At 43.7% G+C, this 26,562-nt stretch overlaps 1 protein-coding gene and 1 long non-coding RNA gene across 4 annotated transcripts in view; one reads left to right on the top strand and one right to left on the bottom strand.

Moving 5' to 3' along the window:
- Positions 1-6,281: 6,281 nt before the first annotated feature.
- On the bottom strand, positions 6,282-11,854 carry LOC136004215 (uncharacterized). 2 transcript variants are annotated; one of them, XR_010608288.1, is made up of 3 exons: positions 11,730-11,854; positions 9,552-11,253; positions 6,282-8,226 (listed from the first exon to the last, which is right to left on the bottom strand). It is a non-coding gene; the product is annotated as an uncharacterized LOC136004215 (long non-coding RNA). The 2 variants fall into 2 exon arrangements; XR_010608287.1 differs by having other exon boundaries at positions 11,775-11,850.
- The window catches only part of LOC136004214 (ubiquitin carboxyl-terminal hydrolase 10-like), a 50,336-nt gene continuing 35,624 nt past the window's right edge, over positions 11,851-26,562 (top strand). Inside the window, exons 1-3 of one of the 2 annotated variants that reach the window (XM_065660509.1) lie at positions 11,851-12,019; positions 22,827-22,895; positions 25,975-26,023. In XM_065660509.1, coding sequence (XP_065516581.1) covers positions 11,999-12,019; positions 22,827-22,895; positions 25,975-26,023 — 139 coding nt within the window. In that variant the 5' untranslated portion in view covers positions 11,851-11,998. The remainder of the gene's footprint in view (positions 12,020-22,826; positions 22,896-25,974; positions 26,024-26,562) is intronic. The other variant, XM_065660508.1, reaches the window with a different exon arrangement.

Below are 26,562 nucleotides of genomic sequence, written 5' to 3'. Positions count from 1 at the left end.
CCCAGATTTCTGTTAAGGTTGGGCTGGGTATCAGTCAGCAGGTGTTGAGCAATTGCACTGTGGATCACTTTGATGCAAGGAATAGTAACGGACTAAGAAAAGAATTAAGAGTTTTCTTCAAACTATGCATTGTCTTAACTTAGAATAGGGAACAGGTATGTTCTTGTTCTTGCCAGTTAAACTATAACCCAGAATAGAATAGGTAGCCGAAACACATTGTTTAAAATCAGAGACCCTTTTCCCTCAAGAAGATGAAGGTCTGACAGGAATTTGTTTCAACTAGTTTCTCTAAGACTTGAGGTTGCCAGCTGGGGAAACTGTGCCAAGGGTGAAAAGTGCACCGTGAAGAAGACTGCTTCCTTCATCTTGAAGACCCCTGCCCATGACCATCGGAGGGCAGTATGCAAGAGCCAAAAGGGAGGAGACTTATGATAATGAGTACCTAAACTAATTGTCATATCCCCCCCGAACTCTCGGGACCCTAATGAATATGTATGTTTGTGTATAATAAATATCCAGCTTGTTGAGCTCTCGGTGTGTGAGTTAGGAGGAACAATCCCCCTCGCACCTGGCACTGCAATAAACATACCTGCTTTATAACTCTGTGAGTTATGAAGTTCTGTTCCATAAATCAACTTGGTTTATTCTTTTTTTTTCTTTTCCTCTTTTCATTTTATATTCTCTACCCTTGTTATTTCCCTTAACATTATTATTATTAGTGGTAGTAGTAGTAGTTTTGTATGGTACCTTAGTTATTGGACTGTTCATATCTCAAACCATGCGTCGCTGTTTAAGCCTGGATGGTAACAGAACCACACAGCTGCTCATTCACTCCTGCCTTCTTCCTCCCCCGCTCCTGGAGTGATGGGGAGGAGAATAGAAAGAATGTAACTCCCACGGGCTGAGATAAGAACACTCCAGTAACTAAGGTACAATACAAAACCACTACTGCTACCACCAATGATGATAAGGGAAATAACAAGGAAAGAGAATACAAAAACTCACCAACCTCCAACTGATACTCAGCCCAACCCAAGCAGCGATCAGGGCCTTCCAGGTAACTCCCCCCAGTTTATATACTGGGCATGATGTGCTGTGGTATGGAATATCCCTTTGGCTAGTTTGGGTCAAGTGTCCTGTCTTGCTTCCTCCTAGCTTCCCCTCCTCCCTAGAAAAGAATAAAACTGAGAAAGTCCTTGTTCACAGTAAACATTACTTAGCAACAACTAAAAACGTCCATGTTATCAACATTGTTCCCAGGCTGAAAGTCAAAAACATAGCACTGCACCAGCTGCTAAGAAGGAGAAAAATGCCTGAAGATAGGCTGAGAAAGTTGGGGCTGTTCAGCCTGGAGAAAAGAAGGCTTCATGAAGACCTCAAAGCAGCCTTCTGGTATCTGAAGGGGTACTACAAGGATGCTGGAAAGGGACTCTTCACTAAGGACTGTAGTGACAGGACAAGGGGTAATGGGTTAAAACTTAAACAAGGGAAGCTTAGACTGGATATAAGGAGGAAATTCTTTACTGTAAGGGTGGTGAGGCACTGAAATGGGTTGCCCAGGGAAGTTGTGAATTCTCCATCCCTGGCAATGTTCAAGGCCAGGTTGGACATAGCCTTGGGTGGCATGGTTTAGTGTGAGGTGCCCCTGCCCATGGCAGTGGGGTTGGAACCAGATGATCTTAAGGTCCTTTCCAACCCTAACTATTCTATGATTCTATGCTCTTTGGTCCAGGTGTCTATAAGTTTGTTCTGGAAATGAGCTCCATTCTCAGACTCAATTCTTTCTGGAGTGCCATGTCACCACGAAACCTTTTACTCAAGGCCCATGATAGCGTTCTGGCCAGTGGCATGGGGCACAGCATGTTTCCAGACGTCTGGTGGTGGCTTCCACCACGGTAAGCACAGGGCACTTGCCTTGGCAGGTTGGTGGGAGTGTGATATAGTCAATCTGCCAGGCCTCCTGAAACAAGGAAATTCAAAATGAAGTATAATCTTTTGTAAATAAGTAAAATCCATTCTGCTTTGTGGTTAAGTAACATTGAGCTTGGTAGCTTTGCAACAATAGCAACGGGTAAGAGCTTTGTGGTAGATGACAGTGAAGGTAAATGTTTTACAATAACCAGCTAGAATCAAACTAGTGTTTGTTAGCATGACAACAGGACTTTCCAAACCTAAAGTTCAGCCAAAGCACGAAGTGATGAAGAAGAAGATGATGAAGAAAGGACCACTAGGGGTCCCAAAGACCACTACCACATTCTTGTGTGCATGCGGAAATGGGCGTGGAATTATGTAAAGTGGTTCTTGGAAATGTTATGAATATGTATCTTAAGCAACAATATAATCACAGTCTGATGATTAGATGAGACACGTTAGGAGGAGGCATCCCCCGTGCCACCCAGAGCTGCAGGAAAGAATACCTGCTTGCTAACTTAAACTTTGCAGGTGAGTTATTAGCGAGTTCTACGAGTCACTCCCCATCTTCAGCCATCACCCTCCATACCAAAGAGGCTTTAACTGCTTGGCTTGCTTAATTGCAGTACATGTTTCACAGTCATGACTAACCTGGTCAATAATGTCCATTGTTAAGTCCACCCCTCCATCACGAGCCCATCTGTATGTTGCATCTCTGCCCTGATGGCCTGAAGTGTCATGGACCCACCAGGCTAAAAATAATTCACCCTTATGTTGCAAATCTAAAACAATCTGAGCAGCTCCAATCTTAGCAGCTTGATCCACCTGTTGGTTGTTCTGGTGTTCCTCAGTGGCTCGACTCTTGGGTACATGAGCATCTAAATGGCATACCTTCACCACCAGGTTCTGCACCCGGGCAGTGATATCTTGCCACAGTGCAGCAGCCCAGATGGGTTTACCTCTGCGTTGCCAGTTGCTCTGCTTCCATTGCTGCAACCACCCTTACAGGGCATTTGCCACCATCCATGAGTCAGTAGAGAGATAAAGTACTGGCCACTTTTCTCATTCAGCAATGTCCAAGGCTAGCTGGATGGCTTTCACCACAGCAAACTGACTCGACCCACCCTCTCCTTCAGCACTTTCTGCAACTTGTTGTCAGGGACTCCATACAGCTGCATTTCATCTCCAACATTTTCCCACAGTACAGCAGGACCCATCAGTAAACAAGGAATATTGCTTTTCACTTTCTGACAATTTATTATATGGTGGGGATTCTTGGTCGAAGTGGTGATGGTCAATGGCAGCCTTGGCTGCAGTGACCATGAGATGGTGGGGTTTAGGATCCTGTGTGGGAGGAATAGAATACCTAGCAAAGCCACAGTTCTGGATTTCCGAAGGGCCAACTTTGGCCTCTTCAGTCAACTGCTAAGGGAAGTCTCATGGGAAAGTGTACTAGGCGGTAAAGGGGCTCAAGATAGTTGGTTAGCATTCAAGTACCGCTTCTTCCAAGCTCAGGATCGGAGCGTCCCAATGAGTAGGAAGTCAAGTAAGGGATCTAGGAGACCGGCGTGGTTAAACAAGGAGCTGCTGGGCAAACTCAAGTGGAAAAGGAGAATCTATGGATTATGGAAGGAGGGGCTGGCCGCTTGGGAGGAATATAGGACAGTTGTTAGAGGATGTAGGGAGGCAATTAGGACAGCTAAGGCCTCCTTGGAACTCAATCTTGCTAGTCGGGTTAAAGACAATAGAAAGGGCTTCTTCAAATACATAGCAAATAAAACTAAAACAAGAGGCAATATAGGCCCACTGCTGAACGAAGTGGGTACCCTGGAGACAGAGGATATAAAGAAGGCAGAGGTGCTGAATGCCTTCTTTGCCTCGGTCTTTACTCCTGCAGACTCTCCCCGAGGGCCCCGGATTTCTATAGCCCCAGAAGGAGTCAGGACAAAGGAGGAGTTTGCTTTGGTAGATGAGGATTGGGTTAGGGATCAGCTATGCAAACTGGACATCTGTAAATCGATGGGTCCGGATGGAATGCACCCACGGGTGCTGAGGGAGCTGGCGGAGGTCATTGCTAGGCCACTTTCCATCATCTTTGGTAAGTCGTGGGAAATGGGCGAGGTGCCTGAGGATTGGCGGATGGCAAAGGTCACACCAATCTATAAGAAGGGCAAGAATGAGGACCCGGGTAATTATAGACCGGTCAGCCTTACCTCCATCCCTGGAAAGGTGATGGAACAACTTATTCTTGACTCCATCACTAGGCATATCAAGGATGAGGGGGTCATTAAGAACAGCCAACATGGTTTTATGAGGGGGAAGTCATGTATGACCAACCTTATAGCCTTCTATGAGGAAGTGACTAGGTGGAGGGATGATGGTAGAGCGGTAGATGTAGTTTTTCTTGATTTCAGTAAGGCATTTGATACTGTCTCCCACAGCATCCTCATAGATAAGCTAAGGAAGTGTGGGCTTGACGATCAAGTAGTGAGGTGGATCGAGAACTGGTTGATAGGAAGAAGGCAGAGAGTTGTGGTCAATGGCGCAGAATCTAGCTGGAGGTCTGTGACTAGTGGAGTTCCTCAGGGGTCGGTGCTGGGACCGGTGCTGTTTAATATTTTCATCAATGACCTGGATGAGGGAACTGAGTGCACCCTCAGCAAGTTTGCTGATGACACAAAACTGGGAGGAGTGGCTGACACACCAGAGGACTGTGCTGCCATTCAGCGAGACCTGGACAGGCTGGAGAGTTGGGCGGGGAGAAACTTGATGAAATTTAACAAGGGCAAGTGTAGAGTCTTGCATCTGGGGAAGAACAACCCCATGTACCAGTACAGGTTGGGGGTTGACCTGCTGGAAAGTAGTGAACGGGAAAGGGACCTGGGGGTCCTGGTGGATAGGAGGATGACCATGAGCCAGCAATGTGGTCTTGTGGCCAAGAAGGCAAATGGCATCTTAGGGTGCATTAGAAAGGGAGTGGTTAGTAGGTCAAGAGAGGTTCTCCTCCCCCTCTACTCAGCCTTGGTGAGGCCGCATCTGGAATATTGCGTCCAGTTCTGGGCCCCTCTGTTCAAGAAGGACAGGGAATTGCTTGAAGGAGTCCAGCGCAGAGCCACAAAGATGATTAAGGGAGTGGAACATCTCCCTTATGAGGAGAGGCTGAGGGAGCTGGATCTCTTTAGCTTGGAGAAGAGGAGACTGAGGGGTGACCTCATCAATGTTTACAAATATGTAAAGGGTAGGTGTCAGGATGATGGAGCTAGGCTTTTTTCAGTGATATCCAGTGATAGGACAAGGGGCAATGGGTGTAAACTGGAACATAGGAAGTTCCACGTTAACATCAGGAAGAACTTCTTTACTGTAAGAGTGACAGAGCACTGGAACAGGTTGCCTAGGGGGGTTGTGGAGTCTCCTACACTGGAGATATTCAAGGCCCGCCTGGACAAGTTCCTGTGTGATGTACTGTAGGTTACCCTGCTCTTGCAGGGGGGTTGGACTAGATGATCTTTTTAGGTCCCTTCCAACCCTTGGGATTCTGTGATTCTGTGATCACCTCCTCCTCTGGCAACAGTCCAAAATCTTTGCCCTCTGGCCAGTCCATGATGACTTCTAGAATTCCTGAATGACTGGGATTTCCTATTTGAGCTCGTTGTGCAATTAGTGCAGCCCACTTACTCCATGTAGCATCGGTTGCATGATGTGTAAAGGAGACCCTGCCTTTGAACATCCAGCCCAGCATGGGCAACCAGGGTGTCAGGAGAAGCTGCGCTTCAGAGCCAATCACTTCTGAAGCAGCTCAAACCCCTTCATAAGCTGCCAGTATCTCTTTTCCAGTTGGGGTATAGCTGGCCTCAGATACGCTGCATCCCCGAATCCAAAAGCCGAGGTGTCAACCTTGAGTCTGCCCTGGAGCTTTCTGCCAGAGGCTCCAGGTAGGACCATTCTCCCCAGCTGCCTTGTACAGTATATTTCTTACATCAGGCCAGGTCCGGACTGGTCCAAAGGCTACTGCATGAACTATCTCGCATTTAATTTGTTCAAAAGCTTGTTGTTGCTCAGGGCCCCATTCAAAATCTCTCTTCTTCCGGGTCACATGATAGAGAGGGCTTACAATAAAACTGTAATTTGGGATGTGCATTCTCCAGAACCCCACAATACCCAAGAAAGCTTTTTTTTCTTTCTAATTACTTGGTAGAAACATTGCTGTTATCTTGTTGATCACATCTGTGGGGACCTGGTGATGTCCATATTGCCATTTTATTCCCAAAAATGGAATGTCCTGTCACCTGAACTTACTCTAATTTACGGCAAAACAGGCTTTCTGTTGCAGCAGGGAGGAATCAACACTACCATTGTGATCAATAAGCACGATTCATTTATTGGGCTTCTACCTTCGGTTAATATAACAGAGAATATGCAAATACTAGGCACTTGACTGGTTCTGGCACAAAAGGCATTGCGTAAGCTCTACACTTTCGCAGCTACACTGTGCACCCCCCCACCATCCTCTTTCGCATGCACTTATTACTTAGTATCCTTGGCTGTGATTGGTCATAGTATGTTGCTGTTTGCCAGTGTCCTTCAGTTCCTCATTATCTGGCGTGAGAAGTCTGCACCATGTTCTACACAGATGTCTTGTTTCAGCTCGTTGATGGGAACATGACCTTTCTCTGTTAGCCACTTCTCCACAGCTTTCAGCAGGATTTGGATTATTTTCCTACCTTTCTCAAAGACTTCTTCCACTGTATCACCCCACACTATAATGTCATCAATGTATTGCAGGTGTTCTGGAGCTTGACCCTGTTCCAGTGCAGTCTGGATCAGTCCATGGCAGATGGTAGGGCTGTGTTTCCACCCCTGGGGCAGTCAGTTCCAAGTGTACTGGACTCCCCTCCAAGTAAAAGCGAACTGTGGCCTGCACTCTGCCTCGAAAGTAATTGAGAAAAATGCACTGCCAATATCAGCTGTGACATACCACTTGGCTGCCTTTGACTCCAGTTCATACTGAAGTTTTACCATGTCTGGTACGGCAGCACTTAATAGTGGTTTGACTTCATTGTCATAGAGGCTGATTCCCTCAGAGACTGGATACCTTTCTCTAGAGTAGTCACTTGGCCAAACAACTCATAACATCATCCTTGTATGGAAACCTTTCCTTCACAGCTGCCAAGAGCTGCCTCCAAAGGCTGAGGGATTTTTTCTCTTTTGCAATTGCTTTGTCACTTGCTAGGGAAGGGGGAATTGACCACAGCTGGCTAGCTTCCCTGCCTTCTAGGTCATGACAGTTGGCCCTATTGTCCCAGCATCGGAGCAACCAGGTGATGATGTGCTCCCCTCGTTGACAGGTAAAATCTTTTTGCATATTCTGTAGCTTGGTTAAGGTCTGGGGTCGAGAAGTCACCTCTTCTTCTTCCTCTTCCTCTGATTCATGTAATAATAACTCCAGATCAGATGCTGTCCCTTGTAGTAAGTGCATTGTTTCTTCATCTTTCATGCCTCTTTTTTGCTTTTCCCCTTGTGTACAGGGGCAACAGATATTGGCACGAATTGGTCTTCTGGTTTAGCTGCAGTGATTGTCATTGTGGTTAGACTGGTTACAGTATCTGTTGTCAGTATTGTCGCTAGGGTTGGTGTAGCTGCTGTGCTTGGAACTGGAGTAGCTGCACTGTCTGTTGCTGTCGGAGTTTGAGTAGCTGCTGTACTTGTCACTAGGGTTGGTGTAGCTGCTGTATTTGGAATTGGAGTAGCTGTGTTGTCTGTTGCTTTGCCATCAGATCCAGAGACATCTTTTTCCCTTTGACAGTGCTGGATAGTGTTGAACAGGGCTCTGTAAGCATAGAGCAAGCCCCAAAACATTGCCATGATTTGCCCCTCTCTGGTATGACCAGGGTTACAACACACCTCATTTAAGTGTTTTACTAATTTTTCTGGATTTTGCACTTGTTCAGTAGTGAAGTTCTAAAGCACTAGAGGGGCCCACTGGCCTAGATACTTGCCCATACTATCCCACACACCCTGCCACTCATGACTTTCCAGCCTTGGGGAAAATCTCTTGGTCCTCCTATATCGTCGCCTAACCCTAGACGAGACCCAAACCTGACTCTGCTTAACTTTCGAGATCAGACAAAATAAATGGTGGTGGATAAAACACACTCTGTATGTGTGCCAGCATGGTGATCCCCATCACAATCAGTAGGCTGGTCTCAAGGGTACCCAAAGGCCATTCAAAACCTTCAGAACTCTCAATCGATGCTGTAAATAGTCTGGTGGAGTGGCTGGGAAGGTAAGGGAATGTCTCCTTCACAAGCTGACCACCTGAGGAGGGGAAAAAAGTATGTGTAATTGCTAAACACTTCCATTGTATACCTCCCAAAGTATAGAGGTGATGACCACACTGGGAAAGCAAGCCAGATCAGTTTCATGATCAATGAGTCTATTGCATTACTAGTCATTACCATAAAGTACAGTGAAACAAGAACCTCAGCCCAGGCCCCCAGCTGATAAACACTAAAACAGCAAATGCTGTGTGTGAGGTACGACATGCTGAAACTCCGAGATCAAGAGCACCAACTTTGAGAGCCAATAAATCAGCATTGTGATGAGAGACTATTAATCTAAAACAATGAATGCTTATCACAAATACAATTAGACACACTCCTGTCAGATCTGTCGTAATCTCAACCCACGTTGGGCATTACAAAGAAGTGTCGTGGTTTAAGGCCAGCCGACAACCCAGAACCACGCAGCTGCTCACTCACTTTCCCCCTTCCTCCCGCCACTCCTGGAGGAATGGGGAGGAGAATCAAAAGAATGTAACTCCCATGGGTTGAGATAAGAACAGTCCAGTAAGTAAGGTATAACACAAAACAACTACTGCTACCACCAATAATAATAATGATAAGGGAAACAACAAGGGAAGAGAATACATCTGCTCACCACCTGCCTACCGATACCCAGCCCGACCCGACCAGTGATGAAGCCCTTCTGGGTAACTGCCCCTAGGTTATATACTGGGCATGACATGCTGTGGTATGGAATACCTCTTTGGCTAGTTTGGGTCAGGTGTCATGTCTCTGCTTCCTCTCTGCTTCCCCTCCTCCCTGGCAGAGTATGAGACTCACAAAGTTCTTGGTCAGAGTAAGCATTACTTAGCAACAACTGAAAACTTTGGTGTTATCAGCATTGTTCCCAGGCTAAAAGTCAAAAACACAGCACTGCACCAGCTACTAAGGAGAAAAATGACTGCTACTTCTGAACCCAGGACAGTGAGCATATGATGATGGTCCGCCACATGGGTCGTGTACATTTGCGTTCATCTCTATCTATGGATGTATTCCCAGCATTTGGCCCACGACAGATCATCTCTAGAATGGCTGATTCCCTCAGGGACTGAATGCCTTTTTCTATTGTGGTCCAGTTGGCTGAATGACATAAAACATTGTCCCTGTGTGGAAACCTTTCCTTCACAGCTGCCAAGAGCTGCCTCCAACGGCTGAGGGCCCATTTCACTTTTGCAATTGCTTTGTCAATTCCCCCTTCCCTATCAAGCAATCCCAGCTGCTTGGCTATCCTACCTTCTAGGTCATGACAGTCAGCCCCATTGTCCCAGCATCAGAGCAACCAGATGACCATGTGCTCACCTGGAAGACAGGTGAAATCTTTTTGCATATTCCATAGCTTGGTTGAGGTCCGGGGTCGAGAAGTCACCTCTTCCTCTGATTCACGTAATAATAACTCTTGTTCAGATGCTGTCCCCTGTAGTAAGTGCATTGGTTCTTCATCTTTCTTCACTGTATGAGTTGCTCTTTGTGCCTCTTGTTTTCTATTCCCCCTGCTTACAGGGGCAATCAATAGTGGCACAAATTGATCCGTTGGTTTATCTGCAGTGTCTGTCGCTGTGGTTGGAGTGGCTACAGTGTCTGCCATTAGGGATGGAAAAGTTGCAGTATCTGTTGTTGGGGTTGGTGCAGCTGCTGTGCTTGGGAGTTGAGTAGCACCAGCAGCTGCGTTGTCTGTTGCTGTCAGGGTTTGAGGAGCTGCTATACTTGTCACTAGGGTTGGTGTAGCTGCTGTACTTGGAGTTGGAGTAGCTGTAGAAATCTGGCGTAGTCTTTTGGTTTGCCATCAGATTCAGAGACATCTTTTTCCCTTTGAAGGTGCTGGATAGTGTTGAACAGAGCTCTGTAAGCATAGGCCAAGCCCCAAAACATTGCCATGATTTGCCCCTCTCTGGTATGACCAGGGTTGCAACACACCTCATTTAAGTGTTTTACTAAGTTTTCAGGATTTTGCACTTGTTCAGTGGTGACGTTCCAAAGCACTGGAGGGGCCCACTGTTACAGCTGAACCCAGGACAGTCAGAAATGTACAATTTTATTTGTAAGCTGTAACTCATGACCGCTGGCATAAAGGATAGATGTAAACTAATTTAGGTAATACAATAAGCGGTAATGCAATAACAGACCATTAAAATGGCAAAAGTGAATGATAAAAAAGAACTGAGGTGCATATTTCCCAGCAGGTAAATTTCTGTAAAGCATCCTATTACAATAAAACTTACAAAACTGATATTGTTGCAAAATATTTGTGGTAAATTAACAGATTTTCCAATGAAACTACTAAGATGGGTTGTTTTAAATGTTGCTGAACTATGAGATATTGACATCCTTTCTGCCCATGTCAGTTTTCACCATCAGTTACAGTATTTAACAGTACTGGTATTTGAATTAACTGGCTTTCAGGAGGGAGGCACTATCCTCATTTGTATTTTCAATCATTTGAAAGGCCTTTTTTCCAGCAAAATCAGCCTGTTTATTTAGGCAGTACTGTGAGCAGAAGGGAATTGTGCCTTTAAGCAGATGAGCTACGTAAGGGCTTTCACTCCATTATTTACCTTGTAAATGAGACTTGTGAGTAGAGAGGGGATTTCAGACCTTTGAAATTCTGTATTCAAAAGACCTATACATTTGTCTCCGTTCTTTGTTTCTCTCTTTTAATATTCAACAGCTGTTTTCACTGCTAGTTCTCTGCCTTACGACAGAAGAGCAACACTTGCTAGAAACAGAAGGGAGCGGCAGCAGGATGCGTCTGCTAAAAGGACAAAAGCCAATACAGAAAATCATTCCATGAGCACACATGAAGCATTGCATTTCATAAAACAAAAGGAAAATGTCCTTATCGTAGAAAGGTGGATGAATCTTCTTTCTGCTGTTAGTGAACCTCCTCTCCGAGTAGCCAAAGCCACATAGTTCTTTATTTCCTTTTCTTCTCTTCAACTTTTATGGTTAATCTTTCTCTACTACTTGCTTCCCAACTGAACTAGACTTTTGCAGAATTTGGTAGCTTAAGAAAAAAAAAAACCAAACAACAGAGTAAATTAGCAACAAATATAATGAATTCTTACCTGGAGATTTTAGTATTCAGTTATGAGTCAGTCCTCTCAAAATCATGAAATTGGCTTAGTCCCTTGAGGGTTTTTTTTCCAGATACAAATGCTGAATCCATTCCCACGCTTGTCATTTAGGACATACTTGGGACAGCTTCACTCTGTCTTACATAGGCACACATCCTGCCTCTCACCTGCTAGAACAACCAGGGACATGCAGCTTTTTACAGCCTTTCAAGATGAACTCTGCATTAATTCCTTGGGGGCAGTCTAGCTATATGCACTTTTCCAACTGCGTTTCTCCTGCACCGCACTACGTCACTCCGGTAAGACAGGGGCGGCCGCGCTGCCTTCCCCAGGTTACTCAGCTGCCCGCAGCCCCAGCAATGGGGGACCAGGCTCTCACTGCCGACTCGCCTCAACCTAGACCTACCTCGGCCGAAAGCGAAGTTCTTAACCACATCATCCATTCTCTCACCTCTGAACGACCTCCCCTTCCACAAAGCTGTCCCAGCTGCCACCACACCTACATAGCCACCGTCAGCCACAGCCACTCGGCCCGCGCGCAGACGCAGAGACGCGCCCACCCCGCCCCTCCGTGCGCAAGCGCTGTGCGTGCTGACTGCCTGGTGTGTGTGAGAGGAGATGGCGGAGGCTTGAGTTGTTTGGGAGGCGTTGATTTTTTTACCGGGGAGGATTGCCATGGCGGTCAACAGCGCACAGGTATTGTCCGCTCTCGTGCTGCCGGCTCAGGGCGTCGCGGGCGTTCCTTTGAAGGGCTGTGAGGGGCGACCGGGCCCTAAAGCGCGGTTCGCTAATTGGGGGAGCGTGGGGGTCAGGACAAGGCCTAGGGTGATTCTGCAGTTTCATTAGATTTTCTCAGGGTAGTGGGGCGGTCTTGTTGCTTGCCAGGACAGCAGCCTCCTGCGCTCCCTGCCCCGCGGAGGGAGCCAGCGTGTTGTGGCTCGCCCCTTCGCCTCGCCGGTGTCACCACGCCTCGGTGAAGGGAAGGAGCGGAGAGGCGGAGGCGGCCTCATGAGCCTTCATGAGGTGAAGCCGGTGTTGTGCCCTTCTTTGAGTCACTGCAAAGAGATGACGGGGAGAGAAAGTCGATAGTTTGGGCTTTTTTATTTTTGGAGGGAAGAAGATATAGAAGCGATTCTATAATAAGAAGGGGATAAAGAGATTTGTAGACTAATCCTTTCACGCACACCCCACCCCCCCCCCCCCCCCCCCCGTCCAAACACTCAATAAACTTTTGTGCATTGGAGTGCAAAGGGCTGAGTGTTGTAAAATCACTGTGCATGGGGATGTGTCTCAATTCCTGGTCTAATTTAGTGTGTGCTTAGAGCAAATGATTGAATGGGATAACTTCACTATTTCTTTCTTGTAAAATTTTAACCCCAAAAGCTTTAAAGCAAAAATGTCAGGCCATATGTGTGGTGCACCGAGGTGTGTGTGTGTGGTGCAAGACTTCATACAATTTTGGTTTTAGCAAATAATAAAGTTTAGAAAGATTTGATCATGTTAAAGATGAGTTTATTAAGAAACTGTGTCTTTTGTGGTAGAAAATATCTTCCATACAGTTTAAGTGTTTGAAACAAGGTTATGCTTTATTCTGTGTTCTGCTTTCCTGAATGGCAGTTAAGGTATGCATGTAATAAAGTTGTGCATTAGTGGCACTGACAACAATTTTTCCATAAACAAAAGTCTGCAAGTAGTGAAAACTATTATGACGTTTCTTATCCAGCTTGATTTGTTTATGTTTGGAAGAAAGAGGGATGTTATTTTGTTAATGTGGGTGTTCTGAGTGCAGTTGCTGCTCATCCTTGCCCAAGCCTCAGTCTGGCCTGGCAACCAGAATAACTAGAACTCAGGACATTGCATGCAGTTTGACTCCCTGAAATACTGCACTGCAAACTGCCTCTTATGGCCCCTTGGAGTGTTGCTCCTTGACAGGGTGTAGTTTGATGTTCCCTCAAGCCAGCTCTGTTTCTGGAAGGACAAAAAAAAAAAAAAAAGGCTGCAGTCTGTAGGCATTTGTTCTGTGCTGTCTTTGCCTGATGTTTGTGGGTGACCTTGATTAGGAAATCGATCTGTCTTCAAAATAATCTTAAAAAAAAAAAAAAGTTATTGTGCAGCTGCATGAGTTTCTTGCTGGGTGAGTCCTAGCTTGCTTGCATCCATGTAGAGGTGTCTAATGTTACAGGGTCCTTACAGACAAAAAGAAATGTTTGGAAAGAGGGCGATGTAGATTTTGTCTGTCAGGTTTATGAAACAAGCTGAAACTGGGGGGGAGGTGACACCCTGAACACAAAATGAAAGGTGGCCCTGGGCAAGGGCTGCCAGTGGTGATTTTGGACAGAGGTGTTGGAGTGCATCATCTTGCTGTAGCTGCTGCTTCTCTCCCGTCTAAACAAAGAACAGTTGCTGTTCTTTGTTTTAAAGGGGTGAAGAAGCTGGATTTGTCTCCCTTCATTTCTGAGTCCTGCTTTCATTGCTCTGAAGGCCTGGGTTCATCCTTTTGCTAAAACTTTTGCCAGTGGAGGGAGTAGTTGTAGGCTTCTTGGGTCTCTGGAATTCAGGCTGAAGCTGGAAGTTTAGATAGCCAGAAGGTATCACTTGCCTTTCTAAAATGTGAATGGTGAATCCATGCAGAGTACAGTGGGTGAATGTGGATTGGTTAATAAAGGAAATATGAGAAACCTGACATAGAACTCAAATTTGGAACTAAATGTCAGCATGCAAATACTAGAATAAAATCCACAGGTTCTGTGAGTTGCTGCTATTTATTCTGTGCATTCTAGACTATAGCACTGATTGGGAGACTTCTTAGAATAGATACAGCCATTTACCTATTAATCAGTTTTTGTAGGCAGTTGCTTAGATACACTGCTTTTTCCATTCTTGTAGCTATTAAAATACTTGTACAGTTAAGTGGACCTTTGTTTATAGGTAAACTAAGCAGTCTCATTTCTGTTTAGTGGTACACATGTAACATGCTGTGTCATACAAAACAGCCAAATCTTTTGTAATAGAAGTTGCTGGCCTTGGGCCATTGGATTATGGTTATTTGTCACTAATGCCATTTCAGCAATGTAAGATGATCATTTCCAAAGAATTAAACATACTAGAACTGCGGTTTTTCTTTTTGATGTGTTTTACGTGTTCATTAAACATACAACTGGGAATTATGGAACAAAGGGTTATGCTTCATGGTGAAAAATTTTGTGTGTCTGATATTTTAAATTTGGGACTCTAAACCCTAACTTTACTTTATGAAATTGTAACATATGCATTTAAGACTGAGTTTTAAGTATTTGAGCTTGAACCTGTTACCCTTTGTCCTACTACTACAGTCCCTAATGAAGAGTCCTTCCCCAGCATTCTTATAGGCCTCCTTCAGATACCGGAAGGCTGCTATGAGGTCTCCACATAGCCTTCTCTTCTCCAGGCTGAACAGCCCCAACTTTCTCAGCCTGTCTTCATATGGGAGGTGCTCCAGACCCCTGAGCATCCTCATGGCCCTCCTCTGGACTTGTTCCAACAGTTCCATGTCCTTTTTATGTTGAGGACACCAGAACTGTACAAAGTGAGGTCTCACTAGAGCAGAGTAGAGGGGCAGGATCACCTCCTTCCACTGCTGGTCATGCTCCTTTTGATGCAGCCCAGGATACAGTTGGCTTTCTGGGCTGTGAGTGCACACTGCTGGCTCATGTTGATTTTCTCATCAACCACCACCCCCAAGTCCTTCTCCGCAGGGCTGCTCAGAATCTCTTCTCTGCCCAACCTGTAGCTGTGCCTGGGATTGCCCTGACCCAGGTGTAGGACCTTGCACTTTGCTTGGTTCAACTTCATAAGGTTGGCAAATGTGCATGCAGATTCTTACAGGTTTCTTGCTTATAAGCATTCATCTCATACATATACATTATAATTCCCAGAAATCTTATAAATATTATAATTTCTTCCCAGAACTAATTGACATAGGTTACTACCCACTGGAGTGTAGGCAGTTTATTTTGAGTGAGGGTCCCAAGGGTCTTTGGAACCCCTGGTGGCCGTATCTTTGACCTTTGGCTGAACTTCTCGTTATCTTCCTTTTATGGTCTTAGGTTGGCCTCTCTTATGCCTTTGTGAGGAATGGTTCCCAGTTCACTTGTGACCTTAAATCTTTAACAGTAGTGTGTGCGCCTTTAACATAGAATAGGCTAAACTGTTCTAACTTACTAACATGAAGAGAGAAAGGAATGTTTGGCTGATGGGGGAAGGAACACCATGGGACTGATAACAACTAGGAAGACAGTAAATAAGACCAAGGATGCCAGCCTTCAAGATAGCAGAGCGGCACCCAGTGTGGAGTGAGACTGGAACAGAACAGAAGCAAAGACATACCAGCTGCTAGCTCAGCACTAGGACCTTGGAAGTGTGTGTAAGCACTGAGGTCATTCAGTAAACAGTGAGGAAGACTATTGATGACCACCAAAGACCCCCGCTCAGCAAGAAAGCACATGCGTAATTAGGATGCAAATATAAATGGTTCCTAGAAAAAGCTGTGAATATGCAGGAGTATGCTAAATATATAGCTTCTGTCAGCAAGTATCAGGTGCGCTCACCTTTGCGAAATGATTCACGTGTGCGCCCAGCACTGCAGTAAAGAATGCCTGCTTTCTGAAACTCCAAATTGAGTCTTGGAGAGTTTCTCTGACCGACTTTTACAGTAATGCAGTGAGCTGGATAGCTAAAGAATGTTCTTTACCTTTTGTCTTGTTTTTTCTTGAGATACGTATGGTTTTGTTTAACTAAATTTTAACTTGATTAGTCTCAGCTAGTAAAATGAGTCCTCTGCTGTCACTCCTGGCCACATGCATCTTTTGCTTTATGCTGGTTTTTCACCCTCTCTTAACCCTCCTTCCCCCAGTGAAGAAAACAAAAAATCATTGGATCATTTACTCTCAGGTAGAGTATAATTGCTGTGCTGATCATTGAGTGTGTGCCAGAACTGGGGCAGCACAAGAGGTGGGACTGTGAATCCAGCAAAACAAGAAGCCAAATAAAATCTGTGTGGTCTTGGTGAAAGGAGCAGGTGGTGCTTTCTCTTACTGTCACTGTTAAATGTGTAGTGTCTTGCATTGTCTTTTTTTTTATCCTTTCTTGGTGGCTAAAGTGGTTCTGATAGGACTTTGCATTGCATTGAGATTAATATTAAACTTTCTAGGTTAAATCTCACTCACCTGTGGTTCTAAGCATTCAGCACTTCTGAAATTTAGGGTTGAGATAGGAAGATAAGCCTTCAAAAGAGGCACATCAGTCCTGCATGGGTGGATTCAACACTCAACTGCCTTCTGAGGGTCCTAATCTGCGTTCCTTGTCAGGATGGAGTCCAGATAACTGATTTTTTTTTTTTTTTTTTTTTTTTAACCTCACTTAATCTTTGTCATTTTAAATCCTGCCCCGACAAATTGCTTGTGAAAAGCATTTTGTGGGTGACTTACCTAGCCATGGTGCTCTTGGGGAGAGATTTTAGTTTTCCACAGCTTGCAGCTGCAGTTATGTCCTGGGTTCAGCTGTAACAATTATTTTTCTCCTTCCTAGTAGCTGGTGGCAGTGCTGTGTCTTGGCTTTAGTCTGAGAATAATGCTGATACCATACCAATGTTTTAGTTGTTCTGGGCAGTGGCGTGGGGCACAGCGCATTTTTTCAGCCATCTGGTGTTTCCTTCCACCATGGTAAGCACATGGCACTTCGTGGGAGTGTGATATAGTCAGTCTGTCAGGCCTCCCCATATTTGTTCTTCAGCCATTGTCCTCCATACCAAAGAGGTTTTAACTGCTTGGCTTACTTACTTGCAGCACGTTTCACATTTGTGAATAACCTGGGCAATAGTGTCCATTGTTAAGTCCACCCCTCGATCATGAGCCCATCTGTATGTTACATCTCTGCCCTGATGGCCTGAAGTGTCATGGGCCCACCAGGCTAAAAATAATTCACCCTTATGTTGCCAATCTAAATCCATCTGAGCCACTTCAGTCTTAGCAGCTTGATCCACCTGTTGGTTGTTCTGCTGTTCCTCAGTGTCCTGACTCTTGGGCACACGAACGCGTACGTGGTGTACCTTCACCACCAGGTTCTGCACCCGGGCAGCGATATCTTGCCACAGTGCAGCAGCCCAGATGGGTTTCCCTCTGTGTTGCCAGTTGCTTCGCTTCCATTGCTGCAACCACCCCCACAGGGCATTTGCCACCATCCATGAGTCAGTAGAGAGAGAAAGTATTGGCCACTTTTCTTGTTCAGTAATGACCAAGGCCAGCAGGATGGCTTTCACTTCTGCAAACCGAGTTGACCCACCCTCTCCTTCAGCACTTTCTGCAACTTGTTGTCAGGGACTCCATACAGCTGCATTCCATCTCCAATTTTCCCACAGTACAGCAGGGACCCATCAGTAAACAAGGCATATTGAAGCACGGAGTCAGACTACAACTCAGAGAGAGTTATAAAGCAGGTATGTTTATTACGGTGCTGGGTGCAAGGGGGATCGCTCCTCCTAACTTGCACACCGAGGGGTTAAGCAAGCAGATATTTATTACACACAAACATGCATATTCATTAGGTTCCTGAGAGAGTGGCAGGGGTATTACAATTAGTTTAGGTACTCATTATCATAAGTCTCCTCCCTTTTGGTGCTTGTGCACTGCCCTGCCCTGGTTGTGGGCAGGGGTCTTCAAGATGAAGTAAGTAGTTTTCCTCATGTGGGCAAGGACCTTCAAGGTAAGGTAATCCGTCTTCCTCAGAGTGCACTTTTCACCTTTGTCACAGTTGGATGTCCCAGTAATCACAGAACTAGCTGAAACCAGCCATATCTGTAAGTTTCTGATAGCTGGCAAAGATTTAGAACAGTGTGACCTTCGTACAAAATTTATTGCAAGCAAAACGGGATGGGCAGACAAGGTGTAAGCTAGTAGATGTTTGGGAGTCACTGTCTCCAAGCTAACTGATAATCAGAAGGATGGTAAGAAATAATTCACTCATTAGAAGGATGGTCACTCATGTTAGTAAGGCTACTAAATTCTGTTATCACACCACAGACTTACAACACAAACATTGTTCTCTATCTTAGACCTAAGTTAAGTTAAAAGTATTTTAACCCTATGTTTTCCAGGCACTTGCTTTCCTTATATCAATATTGCTTCTCACTTTCTGACAGTTTATTATATGGTGGGGCCTCTTCAGTACACATCACCTCCTCCTCTGGTGACATTCCAAAATCTTTGCCCTCTGGCCAGTCCATAATGACTTCTAGAATTCCTGGATGATTGGGATTTCCTATTTGAGCTCGTTTTCTTATTAGTGCAGCCCACTTATTCCATGTAGCATCAATTGCATGATGTGCAGCTGCTGAAAGTTGCCATTATATGCCTCCCAAAGTATAGAGGTGATGACCACACTGAGAATGCATACCAGACCAGTTTCATGATCTGTGATTCAATTGTATTCCAAGTATGATTACTGTCATAAGATAGTATTAATGATCACTTTGTGTAACTTTCGCCTTGTGTTTACTGATTAGAAATAAAACACTTTCTTTTGCTCAGAAACGTGGGTTAAAAATGTTGATAAATGCAATAACAATATGGAGGAATTCGGGTTGGATTCATATCACTTTTAATAGTTAGTAGTTGAGATTTTGTTTTGCTGCATGACTGCATCAGGAATACCTCCTATAAACATAATTTAGTTATGATTCAGCAAGTGTTTTTCTTAGACATGTTTTTTGGAATATGATAAATTCTAGCTGTTAAGTTAATGAATAAAAATGACTTGTTTATATCAAGAGCATAAGCCAAGTTTAAGTCCTGTACCAAGAACTGTACCTTTCACTGGGGTAAACTTCAGGGATCCTGTTCTGCTTAGGTGGTGTACTGTTGTACTGTCTCAGTGTCATGGTGCTTCAGACATTTGTGTCACAGGTATTCCAGTTTATTTTGACTGTTAGAGTTGTTTATTGACTAAACCCCTTAAGGTTAAACTCAGTGATATATGTATACATTTTTGCATAAGAAAATAGAATTTTATAATTGCTGTGGAATTTAGGTTATACTTAACCTTTGAAATCTATGAATGTAGGTGACTGTGAGTCATGCAAACAGCAAGTACATGAGTTTTAGTGGAATAAACCACCTGAAGTCTGAAAGGCAGCCAAGCTAAGGATTTACTATAAACAAGATTTGACACAGGTGAAAGCTTTTCTGCTGGAAAGGTAGAGGATAGCTGTCCTGGGTTCAGCAGGAGCAGTCATTTTTCTCCTTCTTAGTAGCTAGTGCAGTGCTATGCTTTCATTTTTTGGCCTGGGAACAGTGCTGATAACGCGGATGTTTTCAGTTGCTGCTCAAATGTTTGGTCTGACCAAGGACTTTCTGAGCCTCATGCTCTGCTAGGGAGGAGGGGAAGCTGGGAGGAAGCAGAGACAGGACACCTGACCCAAACTGACCAAAGAGGTATTCCATACCACAGCACAGTCATGCCCAGGATGTAACTGGGAGTTACCAGGAAGTGCTAGGGGGACTGCAGGGTTGGACGAGGTATCGGTTGGTGCTTGGCTGGGGGGAGTGGGGCGAGTTATTGAGTTATTGGTCAGCTGGTGCTGAGGTATTGTATTCTTTCCCCTTGTTATTTCCTTTATCATTATTATTATTGGTGGTAGCAGTAGTGATTTGTGTGATACCTTAGTTACTAAAGTGTTCTTATCTCAACCTGTGGGAGTTACATTCTTTTTGATTCTCCTCTCTGTCCCTCCAGGAGCAGGGGGAGGTCAAGAAGGGGGGGGGGGGGAGTGAGTGGACAAGCTGTGTGGATTGGTTTAAACCACGACAATAGCAAAGAATTGTCTGAAATGACCAGCAGGGTACGCTGAAGGAGTGGTAAACTGTAATGTGCTGGACCAAACTGACCTGCTTTTATCCATATCCATAATACTTCTGATTAGTGACTCTTAATGTGAATATCCTTCCACATACCAAGAATGTGTTATTACTGGTATTTTCCAGTTCTCTTTGTTTATTTTATCATAGAATCATAGAATAGTTAGGGTTGGAAAGGACCTTAAGATCATAAAGTTCCAAACCCCCTGCCATGGACAGGGACACCTCACACTAAACCATGCCACCCAAGGCTCTGTCCAACCTGGCCTTGAACACCACCAGGCATGGAGCATTCACAACTTCCCTGGGCAACCCATTCCAGTGCCTCACCACCCTAACAGGAAAGAATTTCTTCCTTATATCCAATCTAAACTTCCCCTGTTTACGTTTTAACCCGTTACCCCTTGTCCTGTCACTACAGTCCCTGACGAAGAGTCCCTCCCCAGCATCCCTATAGGCCCCCTTCAGGTACTGGAAGGCTGCTATGAGGTCCCCACGCAGCCTTCTCTTCTCCAGGCTGAACAGCCCCAACTTCCTCAGCCTATCTTCATACGGGAGGTGCTCCAGTCCCCTGATCATCCTCGTGGGCCTCCTCTGGACTTGTTCCAGCAGTTCCATGTCCTTTTTATGTTGAGGACACCAGAACTGCACATAGTACTCCAAGGGAGGTCTCACAAGAGCAGAGTAGAGGGGCCGGATCACATCCTTCGACATGCTGGTCACGCTCCTTTTGATGCAGCCCAGGTTACGGTTGGCTTTCTGGGCTGCGAGCACACACTGCTGGCTCATGTTCATTTTCTCATCGACCAGCACCCCCAAGTCCTTCTCCACAGGTCTGCTCTCAATCTCTTCTTTGCCCAGTCTGTAGGTGTGCCTGGGATTGCCCTGACCCAGGTGCTGAACCTTGCACTTGTTGTGGTTAAACTTCATAAGGTTGGCATCTGCCCACCTCACAAGCGTGTCAAGGTCCCTCTGGATGGCATCCCTTCCCTCTAGCATGTCAACCGAACCACACAGCTTGGTGTCATCAGCAAACTTGCTGAGAACGTACTCAATCCCTCTGTCCATGTCACCAACTAAGATGTTGAACAAGACCAGTCCCAACACCGATCCATGAGGGACACCACAGGTCTCCAGCTGGACAATGAGCCATTGACCACAACTCTTTGTATGTGGCCATCCAGCCAGTTCTTTATCCACTGAGTGGTCCACCTATCAAATTGATGTCTCTCCAATTTAGAGACAAGGATGTCATTTGGGACAGTGTTGAACACTTTGCACAAGTCCAGGTAGATGACGTCAGACACTCTACCCTGTCCATCAGTTCTGTAGCCCTATCATAGAAGGCCACCAAATTGCTCAGGCAGGATTTCCTCTTAAGTGAAGCCATGCTGGCTGCCACCAACCACCTCATTGTTTTTCACGTGCCTTACTTAGCATGCCTTCCAGGAGAATGTGCTCCAAGATTTTGCCAGCATGGAGGTGAGACTGACTGGTCTGTAATTCCCAAGGTCATCCATTTTCCCCTTCCTGAAAATGGGGGTTACATTACCCTTTTTCCAGTCATTGGGAACTTTACCTGACTGCCATGTTTTTTCAAATATGATGGCCAGTGGCTTAGCAACTTCACTTGCCAACTCCTTCAGGACCCGCGGCTGGATTTCATTCAGGTCCTGTGGACTTGTGTGTTTTGTCAGTTTATTCAAGTTCTTGTTTGACTCCTTTCTGTCCCAATATCCCTCTGCTGTCCTGGGTGTTCAGAAGCTATTCAGTGAATTAAAACTGGACTGGAAGTTTAGAGAAGCATTTCTGGGTGATATGAAATGCCAGCATGTGAAGCCTTCTTAATGGGACTGTTGCATTTTCTGGAAACTAAATTTAAACTCCCATTTTGGTGGTGTTTTGGGGTTTTTGGTTGGGGTTTTTTTTTTTTTTGGTGCTCTTAATTTGCATCTATATTTTTACTTAAAATAATCTAGAAGGGTACAACAAGATAATATTGGGAAAAGGCATTTCATTTTAGGTTCGTTTTATGGAGTTTCAGGCACAGGGATAACGGAATCGTAGAAGTAGCTGTGCTAAAACTGATATTTAGTTATTGTGTATTTTTTCTGTACCTAGACAGTTTCAGTTCTGTGCTTGTGCACTCAGGTAGTGGCATTAGTCTTGTGTAACTTATTGATTTTGCAGAACTCTATAAAAGTAATTCTTGGTTTGTTGTTTTGTTGTTTTTTTTTTTTTCCTGTTTGAAGGGTAAATATGTATGTTTTAGAAAGTAAACCAGTGTGTGCCTAGGTCACACATGAACTGATGCAATTTCTCACCCTACATGGTGGTTTAAGACTGGTCAAATGATGAAGTGCAGTTTGTGCTGTGATTATCTCTAGTGGGAGTTTGAAGGCAGATGCATTGTATACAGTTTTGGAGCCTGAAGTACCTTGCTAAAGGCTTGGGAAGGAATTAATATGAGAGTTGGGGTGGAAACAGATGAGTTTCTGGCTCCCAACACAGAGGGCTTTTGGAATGCTAGTATCTTAATAGAATTCATACTGAATTTATTAATTGTATTGCATATAAATCGTTCTGTAACAAAGATGCTTCTCTTTTATTTTTAGTACATTTTTGGGGAGTTCAGTCCTGATGAATTTAATCAATTCTTTGTGACTCCACGATGCTCTGTTGAGGTAAGAACTACTTTAAACTTCTTTTAGAAATTACATTTTAAAGCTCCATCTCTTTGTGTATACTTGAAATATAAAACTACAATTATTTCTTTATCATTCATTTAGCTTGCTAATTTACAAACTGCGGATATTGAACAGGAGTCTTCTTTCTGTCTGTGTGGATGTTAAGTCATTTTTTAGAAATAAGAAATTAATTATTCCACCTTCTGCTTGTCATCTTCCAGAGCTGGAATAGCTGACACTGTAGCGATAGAATGTGGAAAGTGAGTTGTCCCACCCTGGTACCTCAGCTTTGAAGTACACGTAGAGAAAACTTTTTCAGCGGTGTTCTCAGTTGTAAGGTGGGCTTCTAAGTCTTGTGAGTCTTTGGAAGCACAGGGATTCTTAGTATGTTTTTGGCAAGTGGAGCACTGCTAACCATCAAAGCTGTGCATACAAGGAAGGCTGTGCAAGAGCTCTGAGAAATGGATCAATATTGAAATAATTACAGTGGCAGTGAGAACTACAGAGTGGAAGCAGTTGTCTTTGTGTGTTTGAGTTCATAACATGCTACAGATAGTATTGTAGATTCTTATTCTTTGTAGTTTTTGGTAAAGAATGAAGAAACAGTTTTACTTTGTAGGGAAGAGTATTATGCCATTGTCCTAATCTCCAGGCTTGGAAAATAATATTTCTCTAGGTCAGGTTTCATGGTTATCCTCCTAACATTTAAGTTGTGCTAACATTTAAGTTGTGCTTCCATCCTCCCCCCTCAACATAAAGGAAATGAACACTTATAGAAGGGGAAATCCTTTTGTCGCATTTTACAAATCTGATGACCATTGTTAATGTGACTTAGTTTCCTGCAACTTAATTTTCTAAGTATAATTAGCATAGTATAATGCTAAACAGTAAAGGTGCATGAAGGGAATGGGGTGGGGAAGTTTGGAAAGAAAAAGAGAGCATCTACTTGCCTTTAGGGATATCTTTGTACCTTCTCTGGTAGGTGGGAAGTAATGCAGAATAGGTTTTCAGGTAGTACCTGTTTCTTCTGCCTATATTGCTGTTTTCCCACCATTAAATACAGTAGCAGCAGTGTGACTTTTGCATCCTGTTCAGTGTCACCTCAAGTGTCCTACATCAGCTGTGCTAATGCTTACATTGTGGAAGATGAAAGCATCATTCCTTGACTTCTATAAAGCTGTTCTCATGAAATATGTTGAGGAAACGTGAACCTACAGGATTAGAACCAGTATTACTTCATTTTATAACCGTCTCAAGTGTACCACTTACCGGTTAGCTATCAAAATAAAAAACTGTATTGAACGATGTTCTTTTAAGTTTGTCCTTGATCTGGTTCAAGTCAATGTTTCAATTATCTGGATGATGAAATAAAAATTATGCTTATTAGTTTTACACTGTGCAGATATTTCAGAGAAAAGTGGTCTGAAAAAAAGTAAGGTTAAATTCAAGACGGACAAGACTGAGATTATAATACTGCAGTGGTGGGTGTTTGACATACATTCTGTTGGGGGCAGTGCCAATTCTGGGAGTCCCAGTGTCTGTTGATGCTGGTGTTCTGAAGTCCCTTCCCTATAGACTGAAGGGTGGACTAAGGCAAGGGGCTAGTTAAAGCTAAAAGCTGTCTAGAATGTCTCTTCATACATGGCATTCTTAATACATGTTATATCAGATACCTGTTGTTTGAGATGACTCGGATGACCCAGTTGTCTGAAACAGGTCAACTCAGAAATTTAAATCTCTGCCTTCACAAAGGTGCTGTTGATTAACCAGATACATGGGGGACCAATAGGTGCACTACTTTTTTTTTTTTTTTTTTTCCCTACTTTGTATTTTCTTAAGCCTTTTGAATTGGAGAAAAACAAGAATTACAAGTTTTATCATAAACTGCTGACTGAAGACTTTCCGAGTAACTTTTTTAGCTCTAACTATGACATTATATTGGAACTGTGTTCAATATTAATATAAATAATAGGCTATTAATAGCTTGGAGCCTTTTCTGACCCACTGATTCTCATTTTTGACCAGGAAAGTTAATGTATTAAGATGTATTATGGTTTATAAGTTGATTTACAGTATGTGATCTTTTTACGTGCTTTTTAATAATGGAATTTTAGGAATATTTTTCTTGCCACTTCCAGTGCACTGCTGTCTACAGTGCTTTAAGAAGGCAGTATGTAATTATATGTAACTTTAGAGAATTGAAGACTTCAATGGAGAAGCCTTTGATATTTTTTACACCATTACAATGAATATTTAGAATAGCATTATAAAACTGCACTATACTCAATGTTTTATCTCCCACTGCTGAAATAGTTCAGCTGTTACCCAGAGAGCTGCTGGACTGCAGTGTAGCAATGGTTCCCAGTTCATGCAGGCACAGGAGAAGGCTTTCAGCTGCTGGGTAGTTTGTGGGCAGGTGAGGGGGGGGGATTAGAAATTGCCCACCTGTGGTTACACAATAGCAAGGGTTCTATTGACCACTGAGACTATAAAATGATGCCAGTGTTCTATAATAGACATAGTTTCTATCTGGTTTATAAATTTATGCTGTGGTTAGGTTATGCTTAGGCTGATGATCATAAATTTTTGTTTCTGTTAAATGTGGTTAAAAATATACCTTAATCGAAACATTTCAGGGACATCACTATAGCTGAACCAGGTTGAGAGTTGAAAAATTTAGGTGTGACAATTGTCTTTGCAAAACTTTGTTTCATCCTTTCATAGGTCATTTGTTCAACCTTAGTTTCTGTCTAAAAAGAGGATATGTTCCTCATTTTGAAATCATGGTGAGTTACTGTTGATGAAGGAAGATCCTGATGCTGTGAGGTAAATTGCTTGAGAAGTTGATGAGCCTATGGTGTGTAACCAAGATTATCTTTCAGTAACTGTGGTAATCTGAAAGGACACTTGAAGCTACAGTGTGGGATTTGAGAAATATAGAAACATGTGTTCAAGACATACTCTCAGAAAATCAGACCTTACCAATGATGTTATTTTTAAAGGATTCAGATGTTTCAAATGAAACTGGTATCAAATGTTAAGAGTTGCTTTGTCTTCCATTTCTTTTTTTGTACAGCTCCCCCCATACAATGAAACAGTTTCATGTGGTGGTATTAAACCCACAGGTAAGTTTCGTGATGGTAAGAAATCAGTATCTTTTTTTTTTTTTTTTTAACTTCAAGGTTGTGACAGTTCCCTTAGATTCACTACAGCTTTTCTTTAATCTTCCTAACTCATTCAGTAAGCATATATGCATATATTTGGCAGGTTTTTTTGTTGGTTTTTTTAACACCTTTATTGAATGAGATCTATGAAAGTATTTGAAAATAGTGCATTGAACTTCAGCTAATTAGGGTAGATGTGCTTACTCTTTGATTGTGCTACCACACAATCTTAGTGCCTTGCTTGAAATATTGTGGGATGTAGCTGTAAAAACGCAGGGGGCTGAAGCTTGCTAGAGAACTTGTACTGAAGAAACAAGTAACTAGTGTGGCATTTAGCATGAGTATTTTCTGGCAGTTGCAACCTAAAGACAGTTCTGCAAGCAGTGCTCTGTTCAGTGTTCCCTTTGCTTTTTGTTTTTGTCTGGCTCGGCCATTTTTGTGGAAAATCCTTTTTTTTTTTTTTTTTTCCCTTTTTGGTGAAGATATGACTCTTGATGTAA

This window comes from Lathamus discolor, chromosome W (genome assembly GCF_037157495.1).
Source record: "Lathamus discolor isolate bLatDis1 chromosome W, bLatDis1.hap1, whole genome shotgun sequence".
Lineage (NCBI taxonomy): Eukaryota > Metazoa > Chordata > Aves > Psittaciformes > Psittacidae > Lathamus > Lathamus discolor.
Note: the sequence above shows the minus strand (reverse complement) of the source record. Positions and strands in the feature narration are given on the sequence as shown.